This window comes from Schistocerca serialis, chromosome 6 (genome assembly GCF_023864345.2).
Source record: "Schistocerca serialis cubense isolate TAMUIC-IGC-003099 chromosome 6, iqSchSeri2.2, whole genome shotgun sequence".
Classification (NCBI taxonomy): Eukaryota; Metazoa; Arthropoda; class Insecta; order Orthoptera; family Acrididae; genus Schistocerca; species Schistocerca serialis.
Window position 1 is genome coordinate 438,876,240 of NC_064643.1, and position 17,590 is coordinate 438,893,829.

General features: G+C 44.5%; 1 protein-coding gene across 1 annotated transcript in view; it reads left to right on the plus strand.

The window, feature by feature from the left end:
* LOC126483907 (adenylate kinase isoenzyme 5) overlaps nt 1-17,590 on the plus strand; it is a 454,419-nt gene that overhangs the window by 365,334 nt on the left and 71,495 nt on the right. The window contains exons 6-7 of the mRNA XM_050107178.1: nt 15,274-15,372; nt 15,559-15,664. Of these exons, the coding sequence (XP_049963135.1) occupies nt 15,274-15,372; nt 15,559-15,664 (205 nt within the window). The remainder of the gene's footprint in view (nt 1-15,273; nt 15,373-15,558; nt 15,665-17,590) is intronic.

The following is a 17,590-nucleotide window of genomic DNA, read 5'->3' on the forward strand; positions in this document are numbered from 1 at the left end:
TTCTTTGCAATATTCGGGATGACCAAGGATTGGAGAAATTAGTGAATTCTTTAAATTGAAATGAATGATTGTCAAAGGTTACTTTTTTTATAAGAAAGATTATTATTAAAAGATTTTTTTAAACATTTACTTGGGACTTGACACAAAAATACCACATATGCGCGAGGCTGCTTTTACCTTATATTATATCGCTCAGGCTCCGCCATCGCTCCACCACGACCGGCCCAGCCAACACGATACACCAGACTGCTCGCTAGCAACTTACTACTGCTACTGCTACACAGTTCCTACTGCAGTCAACACTGCTCTTTGGTCTCAGATTCTCTTATAGCTTACATATCGCAGGTAGCGCGTGAGCAATACATCGAAATTACATCTGCTCGAGTGCGCTAGCAACAAATTTCTTAATCATGGACCTCTTACAGCGTCAACATGTCACCTGGACGGTCGAACAGTGGTTGAATGTTGTTATAACAGATGAATCCAGATTTGGTCTGGAGAGTGATTCTTGACGAACTCGCATCTGGAGGGAACGTGGAAAGAGACCGATATCGAGGATGATGCCTAAAGGTGTGTGCAGGGATTATGCTGACCACTCATGAAATTGCACGACTGAATCGATAAGGTTTAACTGCCGTTAGGTATCGTGAAGATATCTTGGGACCTCATGTGCGGTTGTTGCAAGAGGTGCTGTGGGCCCAGACATTGTATTGATGGACAATAATGCTCTGCCGGCCGGTGTGGCCGAGCGGTTCTAGGCGCTTCAGTCTGGAACCACGCTACCACTACGGTCGCAGGTTCAAATCCTGCCTCGGGCATGGATGTGTGTGATGTCCTTAGGTTAGTTAGGTTTAAGTAGTTCTAAGTTCTAGGGGACTGATGACCTCAGATGTTAAGTCCCATAGTGCTGAAAGCCATTTCAACAATTTCAAAATAATGCTCGACCTCACAGAGCACGGGTAGTTGATGTTTTCGTGGAAACGGAAGATACTACACGCATGGCGTGGCCTGATCGCCCTTCCGACTTGAATCCCATCGAGTATGTCTGGGAAGCACTGCGGAGACGGGTTGCATCACGTCAGTATCCACCAAACGCTCACCACGACTTGCGATCAGCTCTGCAGGAAGGACGGGCGTTATTGCCTCAACATGAGATTATGATACCATTCATTACATGTGCAGTCGTTGTCAGACCTCTGTTGCTGCCAGAGATGGCCATACCTCACACTGAGCGCATTAATCTGTTGTCGGAATGTGTGTGCAAATCCGTGAAACTGGAAAAAAACGAAGAACATTTTTGTCTACCGTTATACCGGGTGATCAAAATGTCAGCATAAATTTGAAAACCGAATAAATCACGGAATAATGTAGATAGAGAGGTACAAATTGACACACATGCTTAGAATGACATGGGGTTCTATTAGAACCAAAAAAATACAAAAGTTCAAAAAATGTCCGACAGATGGCGCTTCATCTGATCATGTGTTGTTGTTGTTGTGGTCTTCAGTCCTGAGACTGGTTTGATGCAGCTCTCCATGCTACTCTATCCTGTGCAAGCTTTTTCATCTCCCAGTACCTACTGCAACCTACATCCTTCTGAATCTGCTTAGTGTATTCATCTCTTGGTCTCCCTTTACGATTTTTACCCTCCACGCTGCCCTCCAATACTAAATTGGTGATCCCTTGATGCCTCAGAACATGTCCTACCAACCGATCCCTTCTTCTGGTCAAGTTGTGCCACAAACTTCTCTTCTCCCCAATCCTACTCAATACTTCCTCATTAGTTATGTGATCTACCCATCTAATCTTCAGCATTCTTCTGTAGCACCACATTTCGAAAGCTTCTATTCTCTTCTTGTCCAAACTATTTATCGTCCATGTTTCACTTCCATACATGGCTACACTCCATACGAATACTTTCAGAAATGACATCCTGACACTTAAATCTATACTGGATGTTAACAAATTTCTCTTCTTCAGAAACGCTTTCCTTGCCATCTGATCATAATAGCAATAATTAGCATAAGAAAGTAAGACAAAGCAAAGACAATGTTCTTTACAGGAAATGCTCAATATGTCCGCCATCATTCCTCAACAATAGCTGTAGTCGAGGAATAATGTTGTGGACAGTACTGTAAAGCATGTCCGGAGTTATGGTGAGGCAGTGGCGTCGGATATTGTCTTTTAGCATCCCTAGAGATGTCGGTCGATCACGATACACTTGCGACTTCGGGTAACTCGTATGTAAAGTACACAAGCGGCAAGACGCAGTCAATACCTTCGCTGCGCAGTGCCGATGGTACTGTTACCGACAACTGTGCCGCTAAAGCGGAGTTATTGAACGCAGTTTTCCGAAATTCCTTCACCAGGGAAGACGAACAGCTGCTAGCATGAGTTTATTAGAAGTAGATACCTTAGGGGTTGCGAAGCAATTCAAATCGCTTGATATGGGCAAGTCTTCAGGTCCAGACTGTATACCGATTAGGTTCCTTTCAGATTACGCTGATACAATAGCTCCATACTTAGCAATCATATACAACCGCTCGCTCACCGATAAAACTGTACCTGCAGATTGGAAAATTGCGCAGGTCACACCAGTGTTTAAGAAGGGTAGTGGGAGTAATCCATGGAACTACAGACCTATATCATTGACGTCGGTTTGCAGTAGGATTTTGGAGCATATACTGTATTCAAACATTATGAATCACCTCGAAGGGAACGATCTATTGATACGTAATCAGCATGGTTTCAGAAAACATCGTTCTTGTGCAACGCAGCTAGCTCTTTATTCGCACGAAGTAATGGCCGCTATCGACAGGGGATCTCAAGTTGATTCCGTATTTCTAGATTTCCGGAAAGCTTTTGACACCGTTCCTCACAAGCGACTTCTAATCAAGCTGCGGGCCTATGGGGTATCGTCTCAGTTGTGCGACTGGATTCGTGATTTCCTGTCAGGAAGGTCGCAGTTCGTAGTAATAGACGGAAAATCATCGAGTAAAACTGAAGTGATATCAGGTGTTCCCCAGGGAAGCGTCCTGGGACCTCTGCTGTTCCTGATCTATATAAATGACCTGTGTGACAATATGAGCAGTTCTCTTAGGTTGTTCGCAGATGATGCTGTAATTTACCGTCTAGTAAGATCATCCGAAGACCAGTATCAGTTGCAAAGCGATTTAGAAAAGATTGCTGCGTAGTGTGGCAGGTGGCAGTTGACGCTAAATAACGGAAAGTGTGAGGTTATCCACATGAGTTCCAAAAGAAATCCGTTGGAATTTGATTACTCGATAAATAGTACAATTCTCAAGGCTGTCAATTCAACTAAGTACCTGGGTGTTAAAATTACGAACAACTTCAGTTGGAAAGACCACATAGATAATATTGTGCGGAAGGCGAGCCAAAGGTTGCGTTTCATTGGCACTACACTTAGAAGATGCAACAAGTCCACTAAAGAGACAGCTTACACTACACTCGTTCGTCCTCTGTTAGAATATTGCTGCGCGGTGTGGGATCCTTACCAGGTGGGATTGACGGAGGACATCGAAAGGGTGCAAAAAAGGGCAGCTCGTTTTGTATTATCACGTAATAGGGGAGAGAGTGTGGCAGATATGATACGCGAGTTGGGATGGAAGTCATTAAAGCAAAGACGTTTTTCGTCGCGGCGAGATCTATTTACGAAATTTCAGTCACCAACTTTCTCTTCCGAACGCGCATATATTTTGTTGAGCCCAACCTACATAGGTAGGAATGATCATCAAAATAAAATAAGAGAAATCAGAGCTCGAACAGAAAGGTTTAGGTGTTCGTTTTTCCCGCGCGCTGTTCGGGAGTGGAATGGTAGATAAATGGTATGATGGGGTTCGATGAACCCTCTGCCAAGCACTTAAATGTGAACTGCAGAGTAATCATGTAGATGTAGATGTAACCCCAAAGCCAATAATCGCACGGAGTGAGGTCTGGAGACCAGGGAGGCCAAGCATGACGAAAGTGGCGGCTGAGCACACGATCATCACCAAACGACGCACGCAAGAGATCTTTCACGCGTCTCGCAATATGGGGTGGAGCGCCATCCGGCATAAACATCGTACGTTCCAGCAGGCGCTTATCAGCCAGGCTGGGGATGAGGCGATTCTGTAACATATCGGCGTACCTCTCACCCGTCACGGTAGCAGTTACAAAACCAGAATCACGCATTTCCTCGAAGAAAAAAGGCCAGATAACGGTAGATGTGGTAAATCCAACCCATACCGTGACTTTCCCGTCGTGCAATGGAGCTTGCACGACAGTTTTAGGATTTTCGGTAGCCCAAATTCTGCAGTTGTGGGCGTTGACAGACCCTCGGAGCGTGAAATGAGCTTCGTCGGTCCACAGCACGTTACTCAACCAATCGTCATCTTCCGCCATCTTTTGAGACGCCCACACCGCAAATGCCCTCCGCTTCACTAAATCGCCAGGTAACAGTTCATGATGCCGATGGATTTTGTACGGATAGCATCGGAGGGTACCCCTCAGTGCCAACCAAACAGTAGTGTATGGAATTCCGGTGCGACGTGCGACTACACGAGCGCTGACTTCCCCGTGTATAGACGAACCCGCTACAGTCACCATTTCTTTCTGAACTGTCTCAGCAGCATTGCGCCTTGTGCTCGGTAGATCACTACGGGGTCTATCGTCTAAACAACCCGTGGCTTCGAACTTCGAAATGATTCTCACCACAGCTGCATTTGCCACAGCTGCATTTGTCAACGGACCTTTACCCGTTCGAATCCACTTCCTATGGCGATAGGATTGTAACGCTGAACTAGCACATTCCCCATTCTGATAATACAGCTTCACTAAAGGCGCCTTTTCAGATAACGCCAACATGCTGCGACTGCTGGCGCATCTGATTCTCTCTCTCATTACAGCTCGTTTTATACACGATTGTCATGTGCAGTCACTGACGTTTTGCTGTCCAGCGCCATCCGTCGTACTTTTTTGTGAACTTTTTTTTGTTCTAATAAAACCCCATGTCATTCCAAGCATGTGTGTCAATTTTTACCTCTCTATCTACATTATTCCGCGGTTTATTAAGTTTTCAAATTTATACCGACTTTTTGATCACCCAGTACATGTTGCAGTTGTTCACGTTCTGTGTTGTTTACATTGTTTTTACTTTACTGTCAACTGTTTGTGCTGTTTTGTGGCAAAATTTACCTTTGTTGCTTTAATTTTGGACACCAGTATAGCTAGATCGCTTTATCATTCATTTTCTAAACGAAGGGGAATATTTTCAGTATATAAACAGTGTAGTCATGCCACGTATGTACCCATATTAAGTTTAAAAATGGGCAGGAGACTTTCAAAGAGTTGAAGAAAACATAGTCTTATGAGATCAGGTGAATCTCAAACAGTCCTTACTTCAATAGAAGAGAACTGTAGGAAGATGGTGGAAAGAGTGATTCGATACCTGACCAGGTGTCTTTTGTTCACTTGTGTCAACGGTGTAGTCGTTACAAATGGAAATAGGTTACATACAGAGTATTACAAAAAGGTACGGCCAAACTTTAAGGAAACATTCCTCACACACAAATAAAGAAAAGATGTTATGTGGACATGTGTCCGGAAACGCTTAATTTCCATGTACTGTACTTCCTCGATTCACCGCCAGTTGGCCCAATTGAAGGAAGGTAATGTTGACTTCGAATGCAGTGTTTACAAATGCGTAGTTGGCAGATGCCCTTTGATGTATGGATTAGCACGGGGCAATAGCCGTGGCGCGGTACGTTTGTATCGAGACAGATTTCCAGAACGAAGGTGTCCCGACAGGAAGACGTTCGAAGCAATTGATAGGCGTCTTAGGGAGCACGGAACATTCCAGCCTATGACTCGCGACTGGGGAAGACCTAGAACGACGAGGCAATTCTTCGTGCAATTGACGATAACCCTAATGTCAGCGTCAGAGAAGATGCTGCTGTACAAGGTAACGTTGACCACGTCACTGTATGGAGAGTGCTACGGGAAAACCAGTTGTTTCCGTACCATGTACGGCGTGTGCAGGCACTATCAGCAGCTGATTGGCCTCCACGGGTACACTTCTGCGAATGGTTCATCCAACAATGTTCCAATCCTCATTTCAGTGCAAATGTTCTCTTTACGGGTGAGGCTTCATTCCAACGTGATCAAATTGTAAATTTTCACAATCAATATGTGTGGGCTGACGAGAATCCGCACGCAATTGTGCAATCACGTCATCAACACAGATTTTTTGTAACATCCTGTATGTGAAGTACATGGTCCTTAAGTTTGATGCATTTAAGAGTGAGAGAGAGGCTGCGTGCCGCCCCACAGGTATGCTGGGACCGTTATTGGCAGCTGCGAGGGGCGACTGCACAGTGGGCGACGGCATGCGGCAGACCACGAGTTGCGAGCCACGCCACGCCGTGCTAGTACCGGCAGCACGCGAACACAGCGCCGGCGGTGGCTGCGCGTGGCTTCACGTCGCGTCGCGTGACGCCGCCCCCGTGATAACGTCGCCACTCACACAGCGTCCGCAGACCCCCCCCCCCCCCCCTCCCCTCGAGCACAGCCGACCAGCTATCGCATGCGACGGCTCTCGATCTACCTGCTTCGCGAAACAGGGATCCTTAAATAGAAGCGTATTACCAAAAGATGACACAATTTTCTCCACGTGCCCGACAATCTGCTATTTGAACTACGTCAGTGAATCCCCGAAACCAGCTCGTCATACTTCGCCACTGCTGTTTACTGTTGGCTCTGCAAAGGATAAAGAGGATGTATGACAGTAAACATCTCTGTAGAGACTGCTGTCACATTTGTTTTTTACCTTGTGTGTGCTAGAATGTGAGTGACTGGGTGTTTTCCTGTATAATTTCGGGTATGTTTTGTGTTTATATATATTTTTAAGGAAAATTCTTTATTACGAATTTATAATAATTATACAATCCTAACCCACTTCCTTAAATGGTTAGTGGGTGCTAATTTTATCCAACATTAATTGCAGTTAGATACAAATTTAATTAATTAGTGAGCTACAGCTATAACTAGATAACAATGGGCAACTAATTTATTTATTATTATTAATTTTAACTTTATATGACCTACGCTTAACTAAACTCTACTGCCTGCAGCGTCACAGTTGTGTCACTAGCTTATAAACTTATTTTTTTTTAACCTTGCTAATCGAGATAATCCCGATGAGCGTGCCCCTGACACTGGGCAGGCCAAGGATGTTATTCGCTGCAGGTTCCTAAATAACTAATTTCCTAAACTAAGTCCTACTAACTAGTTCTAATCCAAGTCAAGTCCGGTGCTTTGTCCTGTATCGGTGGTGTCGTACCCCACTCCCCCTAGTAGGAGAACGCGGCGGATTCCAGACTATGAGGAAAGTCGGCCTGTCCACGCGCAGGCCGTATGGGAATAGGGCGCTAGATTTGTAAGTAGGCTGTTTATGTTTTCTCTATGTAAGTAGGCTGTTTATGTTTTCTCTATGTAAGTAGGCTGTTTATGTTTTCTTATTGGCAACGTTACGTAGCGCTCAATATGAAAATCACTGGCTGTGCTGTGTGCAGTCTGTGGCTAGTTTGCATTGTTGTCTGCCATTGTAGTGTTGGGCAGCGGCAGCTGGATGTTAACAGCGCGTAGCGTTGCGCAGTTGGAGGTGAGCCGCCAGCAGTGGTGGATGTGGGGAGAGAGATGGCGGAGATTTGTAATTTGTCATGAACTGCTATATTTATACATGATGATATCAAGGTAAATACATTGTTTGTTCTCTATTAATATCTTTCATTTGCTAACTATCCCTATCAGTAGTTAGTGCCTTCCATAGTTTGAATCTTTTATTTAGCTGGCAGTAGTGGCGCTCGCTGTATTGCAGTAGCTTGAGCAGCGAAGATTTTTGTGAGGTAAGTGATTTGTGAAAGGTATAGTTTAATGTTAGTCAGGGCCATTCTTTTGTAGGGAATTTTGAAAGTCAGATTGCGTTGCGCTAACAAAATATTGTGTGTCAGGTTAAGCACAGTCATGTATAATTGTTCAAAGGGGAAGTTTCAGATTCAGCTAGTGTTTGGTGTGTCTCAAATTGTTAATTTATGTCCCTTAGGTATTCTTTTAACACTTTTCGTGATACCTCATCCGCCATTTGGTTAAGAGTCTGAAAAGTGTCTTCTTGTCTAAGTAAGTAGGATGTGTCATGGTCAGGTAACTGGTCACGTAACGTTGATGCCACATCATTGAAAAGGGGGCACTCGTGTACCACATGATCGGGAGTACCCTCTGATACACCACATTCACACGCGGGTGTGGCCCTTTTCCCGAACCGACATAAATATGTCGGGGATGGCCCGTGACCAGTAAGAAAATGGATCAGTCCTCGGATAGGTTCAAAGTATTTCATGCCCAGTCGTTCCCTGACGTTAGAAAGAAGTTCAAATGTTCTGCGACCTGTTTCTTCTGCTTCCCATAATTATTGCCACAATTGCTCGCCTCTTTGCCTTATCTCACCCTTATCCTCATCTCTAATGCCTAATATCTCTTCTATCTTCGCGGTATTCCCCTTTTTTGACCAAAAGCACGCACCCTGTTTCAGAATTTTGATGTCCAGGGGGCAGAGCCCCATTGTGAATAATAGAGCTCCCCCCCGGGGATGTTCTGTAGACCCTCACAGGTCTCAGTATCATGTTTCTCTGAACCCTTCTCACTGTCATGGCGGGCATGCGCCCAGACTCCCGAGGCGTAACCCACTATTGATGTTAGGATACTGTTGTGATATAGCTTTATGAGGTTGGGGGAGGAAGAAAATTCTTTTATGTTTTCTGTTTAGTAGTTGAGTTGCTATTATTCTGGGAGCACCGGTTAAACAACCTCGTGTCTCTTACCTGAGCAAAGAGGTCTATCCTTTTGTTCGCGCGTTGTCTGTCTGTCAGAATGGTGGCGGAAACGATCCCTCTGGTCGCTTCCGTTTCATGCGTGGGTTTTATGAGTTGTCTGAGTGAAGCCCCCCTCTGCTACTAGTTAGTGGTGAGTGTGGTCATAGCTTTTAAGTAAGCCTAATGCTACAAGTTATGAGACAGATCGTAACTTTAACAACAGACTTCATACATGAATCACTGAGAAAACTTAAGTTTTTCAGCCTAACTGAAGTGTTCCGGTTAATTCCTCGGGATGCGGTAGGCGTTGTTTATGATAGGCAATGCCTGAGTTAATGATTGTACCCGGTGGTAGAAGTGTGCTGTGTTCACCTGGAACATTCCGATGTGGAGTGCGCTCCACGGAATATGGTTAAGCTGAGCAAGGGTGTTTTTAATCTTGGGTGAATGTGAGAGTAACTGTGACTTCGTGTGTGTGCCACATATTTTTATTTATTTATTGTACATTTATTTCCCTGTATACAGTGTCGACCGTGTTCTGGTGTTGTACCACGAGTTCTTTATTCTGTGACCATGTACCTCCGTTACTCCTCTCTATGCGTTATCCGGTCTGTTGTAATTGATCACTGCCGGTTGACTTAATTGACCTATATCATTTTCGTGTTTTCACGAACTTCTGGTATCTGCCTCTGTTTAGTGGCGACCACGTGTTCTTTGAACCGTTGGAGGTCTTCCAACTTGCTGGTTTTGATGTCAGTTCACTGCGATTCATGTTATATTCGCTCCTTTTGTCGTGTTGCCTCATTGATTCCACACATTTCGTGATTTTCTTTTATTTCTGTTTGGACGGTTACGTGAGTGAATCAATCCACCATGAGGTCAATTCAGTTCATTATGTGTTGTCTGCGTGAAATGCCGCGTCGTGTATTGATGGTATCACGGTGTTCCAGTCGGTGTAAACCTTTTTGCGGTTAGTGCATGCACGAACTGATGGTGGTTCCTTCCTATGAGCTTCGTCTTTTTTCGTGTGAATCTAAACTGCATGAAGGAAGTCGTGTGTTTCCTGTTTCTTTTCCTCTCTTTTCCCTCATATACGCCTAGTTAAGCCGGACGTCGTGACCGAGCTGTTCTAGGCGCTTCAGTCTGGAACCGCGCGACCGCTACGGTCGCAGGTTCGAATCCTGCCTTGGGCATGGATGTGTGTGATGTCCTTAGGTTAGTTAGGTTTAATTAGTTCCAAGTTCTAAGGGTCTGATGACCTCAGATATTAAGTCCCATAGTGCTCAGAGCCATTTGAACCATTTGAACGCCTAGTTAAATTATGCGACGTAATTGGGTTTTATCAAAGCAGGGTGATTTGTTCCATGTTCAGGCACCGGTTAAGAATATTGATAGGATGTCCACCGACTATTCTTAGTGGCTACCTCAGAATAATGCCTTGTTACCTTCTTTATAGCTCACCAAATGACTATCTGATTTGCAGGTTAATCCTTTTAGAGCCCTTTGTTCTTTAAAATACTCGCGTGGTTTTACGTGCTGCACAATTGCAGATTAAATTCTGAGTTTATTTAACGATATTACGTGTTCTGGTCTTTCACCTAGTTGATTACAGTCGAAATTTTATTACGGTACCTTTTCTTTTGAACAAATAGTCTAATAATTTCCATTCAGTCTCTTCTCGTAAATGAAGAAGGGCTTGAGCTGGAAGTTACCCAGTGATTTAATTGAGCATTTATCCCTTGCAGGCGGCTTGACCACTGATTGCGCACAAATATTATTGCACATTCCTGGCAGATAAAACTGTGTGCCGGACCGAGACTCGAACTCGGGACCTTTGCCGAGTTCGAGTCTTGGTGCAGTAATCCGAGTCCACGGTGCAGCATGAAAACTACATAACTGTACAAAAGTTAATCACAATCGCGAAAAAACGAAAATAAAAGAGAAAAATTTTTCGTGAACTGACATGCCACAAATTTGGATGTGTGTGTGTGTGTGTGTGTGTGTGTGTGTGTGTGTGTGTGTGTGTGCGCACGCGCGTATAAGAAATTTCAGTAAAATTCTAGTATAGGTACTGGAACCTTCAACCATTTCAACCACACTAATCTCACGACTCGCCTAAGTAATTCAGTCATCATCATAATGATAAACAAATAGTTCGTTGACAACTTTTGGTAACTATGTCCTTATTTATGGTAACTCTCCGACAGAGATCTGGTAATTTCTTAGAGATCCGCAGATGGTCATGTACATCTTATAACTGTCATGCGTCACCCGTGCCAGCAAATAAAGTGCATTATTTTCTTTTTTACCTAAGAGCACATAATAAAATGCGACTCGTGTTACAGGCCCTCAGATATTAACATGCGTACACTGCACTCTGGCTGCAGCTTTTAGTGCCTGCTACTGTGTGGTTCCACATTTATTTTTTTACTAGTTGACAAACCAAGCATTTCCCGGATATTAATTTCACCAATTTTCTTCTAGAAACGAAACCGAAAAGTGAACTGTGTTTGTTGTCTGATGTACCGGACAGTTTCTGTACATTGGATGCAGCTGCTTCGCTTGTGTACAGCCCGTTTTTGTAAACGTCTCTATGGCAATGCCTCTTCATGGCGCCTGTTTTCGCTTACAGCCGTCTGCGTTTCACAATTGAAAGCTATCAGAAGCACTCCCAGGTGTCAGGGATTACATGAAGTTGACTCGACAGTAGAAGTACCTTAGTAGCAAAGAGTAAATTATTAAAACTTTGCATGACGCATCATTTTCCCACGCATTTCAGTGTTTATTAAGGCACATCTCTTGAGCTATGTGCTGTACGACAATATATTTGTGTGGGAACATAAAGCGGCATATGTGGACAGTATTTGCGAAAAATGCACAATGCGGCAGTTTTACGCACTTCTCAGTGTTTATGACGTTCTATCTCACGAACTGTGTGTGGTTACAGATATTATTTTGTAGGTGCATATAGCGGCTGTGATATTTATTGCGAATAGAGTTAGTAGCATATAAATCTATGATAGATAGATGGCTCTGACCCCCACAGTCATTGTTTCCTGACAGGAAGGGATTTGTGTGCCAAATTTGGTTGAAACCGGTCTAGTGGTTTAGGAGATTATGTGAGTCACACACACACACACAACAGTCCCTCCCTTTTCACCAACATAATAGAGCATGAAAATGTAAAGCATCCTTGAGACTAAGCTGTGCGTGTATATTAATTTAGTATTGAACTTCACGCAAGTACACTACAGTCGAAGAACAATCATAAACAAAAGAAAAAGACAAAAATATGTTCTAAGTTGGGAGTGATAGGAACATAGCCCAGACGCAACAAAACTTTAAATTGACAACACTTTATTACAGTATTTTACAATAGTTAAAAAGGCTGCAACCAAAAACGTTATTAATTACAAAGCTGTTACAAAACGGGCACCACACGTCCCAGGTTCCATATTACTCCGACAGCGACCGTCTGCAGTATTTTGAAGAGTCTGATTACAGATTGGTATAGGTAAATTCTAAAACAAGAAACGAGTTTACATATCCGAACAAATACCATTGTTTTAAGAGCATACAATCCACCTCGAGCTTGGGAGTTCTAATACATTATTATAGCAATTATTATTATTAAAGAATATTTTCACGGACAAGAAAAACTTTTAAAAACCGAATTTTAAATAAAAGATGCACGGCGTCAGTAAAAGGCGCCGCTAAGGTTACTCTGCATTTAATTTACTTGTAAGAAATGAAACTCTAGTAGTAGCCGTCCAATAGCAAAATAATATGCGGATGGTTACTGCGATAAACTATTAGGCCAATGATGGCAATTTCGAGTGATTAAGTAAGAATATGTTTCAGTAAGCTCAGCAGCGCTAAGATAACTCAATAATATTTAAACGACACAACAACTTTATGACAACATATAGTAATAAAACCCCTGTCTTTCGAAGGCAGGCAACACATCGGCTGATAAAAAAACATGCTATATTCACATAAAACTAATAAAAGTCAGTGCTGTTAGGAACAGTGCGAAACCCGCTAAGACAGTTAAGGCACGAGCAATGAAAAAAGTTTTACAGACTTGAAAAAGCTCACCAATATCATGCCGACGTGCAGTTCACCTTGTTCAATCACGTGGAGTAACTTTCCATCAGCCACAGCGCCTTTCAAATGTGGCACCAATAAAGGCGATTAGCATCCACCGCATTCCACATTCGCGAGCCACACAATGCCGCTGCTCGGTGCTATTACCATAGCCGACTCAACCCGGTGCATCGTGGAGCTTCCTTCATGTCGAGCGCCGTATCTCCATGCAAACCCGTGCGCGACAGGTTAGCAACACTTCACGCCACTGCTCGATCTCCATTGCTGTCTACTACAACTATTAGAGTACACTTCGGCACCACACCACCTAGTGGCTGCCGTAAACTCACAGCACAGCAAGTCGCTCGGTGTGTAAAAAGGCACATTCACCTGCCCGTGTCATAGCTGTCCCTCTACGGTCTGTCTTTACCTGCTGGGCGCTCCACGCCCGCCACCTTGCGGAGAGTGATACATCGCAGACGGAGAGCGATATCACTCTGATGTCGGCTACGGACTGTCTCACTGTCTTGGGATTGCTGGTTCCTCTGTACGTCCTGCACCAGGTCGAACATAATGTCGGGTCCAGCAACATCTCGTTGTCTCCATGCCGCACAGTGATTTATCAGAATGCATGTTCTACTGAGAACCACTGATAGTTCTCGTTCTTAGACACACTTGAGCCAACATCCCTTCGTTGTTTCATTCAGGACCACATTATTGTGGAGTTAAAGGGCACCCTTCTCGTTCCCTCGGAATGTCTAAGCGTCTTTCTTGTCTTTAGTGTGCTGTCTGTAAACTACAGTTACGCCATGTTTATGTGAGACAGCATCGGTTACTGTGCGGCTGGTCCCGGCGGAGGTTCGAGTCCTCCCTCGGGCGTGGGTGTGTGTGTTTGTCCTTAGTGGTCCGAGAACGGGGCTCACAACCCGAACCACACGCCACCTCTAAGCACTAATGAAGGACTGGGTCCCTTACTTCGATTGCACATAATTCATTAAGGTCAATCCAACGCATTTATTTTAAATAACATAAATGAAGTTACATTTGAATCTGTCTGACATTAAACATGAATAAAAAAAACAATTTCAATCAGCTGATTTAGCGCATGAAGCGCGAATTAAGCCAATAACCACATAAACTAAACAATTCTCCGTAGTTCAAAGAAAGAGAAAAACAAAATTGAATCAATACATCCCCACTGACAAATATCTAAAAAACCTTACAATACTGCTCAAAAGAATACACTGAAGTGGGGAGCAGTCATTCACCCGACAGAACACTTCAAAATGAGTTCAATAACACAGCTGCGTGCCCCAGAAAACTGCAAGACATTAAATACACTTTACATACAATTAACATTACGCCACTTCTGTTTGAACTGCAGTGTCCCAAAGAAACAGTCGCTTATTCTTTCCCCTTTCTATTCGGAGGCTGAGCCAGAAACACAGATTGTCACAAAACACAGGACACCCGGAAGCAGTTACAGACAAGGGGTCGGCACCCACCAATAACACAGGGTAAGAGTCAGGCTGGGAGCACATCCTACGAGAACTTGTTCACACTATGCTCACTACAAACTGTAGACATTCCGGTCGAACATCCGCTTGCGGTGGCTGCCAGAAGGACGAAGCAAGCAACAGGCCCACGCCGTGCTTCTCACACAGGCACCTCAATTTGTACAAACATCTAGGCCAACACCAACTCTTGACTACCCTATCACTGCGAGGCTTGGCACAGTTTATATTAAATGCCTTCCAGCCAACCAGTAACCGTCGCAGGAGTTTCACGATTTGCAAACAGCCCCAGCGTAACAGGCATCACACATGTGCTTACGCCCAAGCCACCACTCCGCCAGTCTCACCGGCCGCCCCATACCGACTGCCTCTCGCCGTCCCGCGCGCCCCAGCCGAAAACGCAAACATGCTCATGCCCGGGGACGCGCCAAAGATAACAAGTCGATCGCTGATGATCGACCAGCGATCTGGTTCAAATGGCTCTGAGCACTATGGGACTCAACATCTGTGGTCATCAGTCACCTAGAACTTAGAACTACTTAAACCTAACTAACCTAAGGACGTCATACACATCCATGCCCGAGGCAGGATTCGAACCTGCGACCGTAGCAGTCGCGCGGTTCCGGACTGCGCGCCTAGAACCGCTACACCACCGCGGCCGGCCCAGCGATCTGGCTCACTTAGGATAATTTAGGTTACTTAGTGTGTAAGCTTAGGGACTGATGACCTTAGCAGTTAAGTCCCATAAGATTTCACACACATTTGAACATTTGAACAGCATCGGTTATAAGATCTCTTTCACTCCACAGGTGAACGGGGAACGGGAGCCGGCGCTAGTGTACCGCGACTTCCGGGCGGCGGCGCTGCGGCTACTGGGCGTGCACGACACGACCGCCCCCGCCGCCCCCGTGCCGCCCGCGACGCCCGGCCTCCTGGGCGGCGGCGCCACCGTCGCACCCGCGCCCGCCCCCGCACCTGCCCAGAACAACCACATCCGCAACGGAGGCCCGCCAGCTGCCATCACCAACAAGATGGCCGTGAACAAGATAGCCGCCTCCAAGGCGGTGCTGGCGCAGCCGATGCTGGCCGCGCAGACCAACTCGACGCCTCCCGCCGCCCCCGTCACGCCGCCGGCCGTGGAAGCGGTGCCCGTGTACCGCGCGCCTGCCAAGGGCTTCCCGCCGGTCATCTGGGTCATAGGTCAGTGTCTGCACCATACATCACAGTCTACAGACAGGCTTGGCACTTTCCTAGTGATTACTCTCGTTTACTTCCACGTCCGTTTCCATTTTATAACAATTTATAATCCATTAACTGTAAAGGGTGAATGCACCTTCACCAAGAAAAGTCCTAAGTGTTACCATATTTCATTCTTGCGCTAGTGCAAATATGAGAGGTATATTGAAAAAAAATCGCAGTACCAAAAAGTAATTAATTTAGAGTAATGAAATTTCGGAAACTTATTTAAGTGATCCACATTGCAAGATCATAGGCTGATGTAAGCGCGAGGTACACCATTGCAAACGTGGAACGTTAGTACGTTAATAACTCGTGTAACTGCCAGAATATTGAATGCAAGCATGCAAACGTGCATCCATTGTGTCGTATAGATGGCGGATGTCAGTTGGTGGGAAGGAGTTCCATGCCTTTTGCACTTGGTCAATCCATACAAGGGCGGTTCTACATCTACATCTAGATCTACATGGTTACTCTACAAATCACACTTAAGTGCCTGGCAGAGGGTTCATAGAACCATTTTCATACTAGTTCTCTACCATTACACTCTCGAATGGCGTGTGGGAAAAAGGAACACTTAAATCTTTCCGTTGTTGTTGTTGTGGTCTTCAGTCCTGAGACTGGTTTGATGCAGCTCTCCATGCTACTCTATCCTGTGCAAGCTTCTTCATCTCCCAGTACCTACTGCAATCTACATCCTTCTGAATTTGCTTAGTGTATTCATCTCTTGGTCTCCCTCTACGATTTTTATCCTCCACGCTGCCCTCCAATACTAAATTGGTGATCCCTTGATGCCTCAGAACATGTCCTACCAATCGATCCCGTCTTCTGGTCAAGTTGTGCCACAAACTTCTCTTCTCCCCAATCCTGTTCAATACTTCCTCATTAGTTACGTGATCTACCCATCTAATCTTCAGCATTTTTCTGTAGCACCACATTTCGAATGCTTCCATTCTCTTCTTGTCCAAACTATTTATCGTCCATGTTTCACTTCCATACATGGCTACACTCCATACAAATACTTTCAGAAATGACTTCCTGACACTTAAATCTATACTCGATGTTAACAAATCTCTCTTCTTCAGAAAAGCTTTCCTTGCCATTGCCAGTCTACATTTTATATCCTCTCTACTTCGACCATCATCAGTTATTTTGCTCCCCAAATAGCTCCTTTACTACTTTAACTGTCTCATTTCCTAATCTAATTCCCTCAGCATCACCCGACTTAATTCGACTACATTCCATTATCCTCGTTTTGCTTTTGTTGATGTTAATCTTGTATCCTTCTTTCAAGACACTGTCCATTCCATTCAATTGCTCTTCCAAGTCCTTTGCTGTCTCTGACAGAATTACAATGTCATCGGCGAACCTCAAAGTTTTTATTTCTTCTCCATGGATTTTAATACCTACTCCGAATTTTTCTTTTGTTTCCCTTACTGCTTGCTCAATATACAGATTGAACAACGTCAGGGAGAGGCTACAACCCTGTCTTACTCCCTTCCCAACCACTGCTTCCCTTCCATGTCCCTCGACTCTTATAAGTGCCATCTGGTATCTGTACAACTTGTAAATAGCCTTTCGCTCCCTGTATTTTACCCCTGCCACCTTTAGAATTTGAAAGAGAGTATTCCAGTCAACATTGTCAAAAGCTTTCTCTAAGTCTACAAATGCTAGAAACGTAGTTTTGCCTTTCCTTAATCTTTCTTCTAAGATAAGTCGTAAGGTCAGTATTGCCACACGTGTTCCAGTGTTTCTACGGAATCCAAACTCATCTTCCCCGAGGTTGGCTTCTACTAGTTTTTCCATTCGTCTGTAAAGAATTCGTGTTAGTATTTTGCAGCTGTGACTTATTAAACTGATAGTTCGGTAATTTTTACATCTGTCAACACC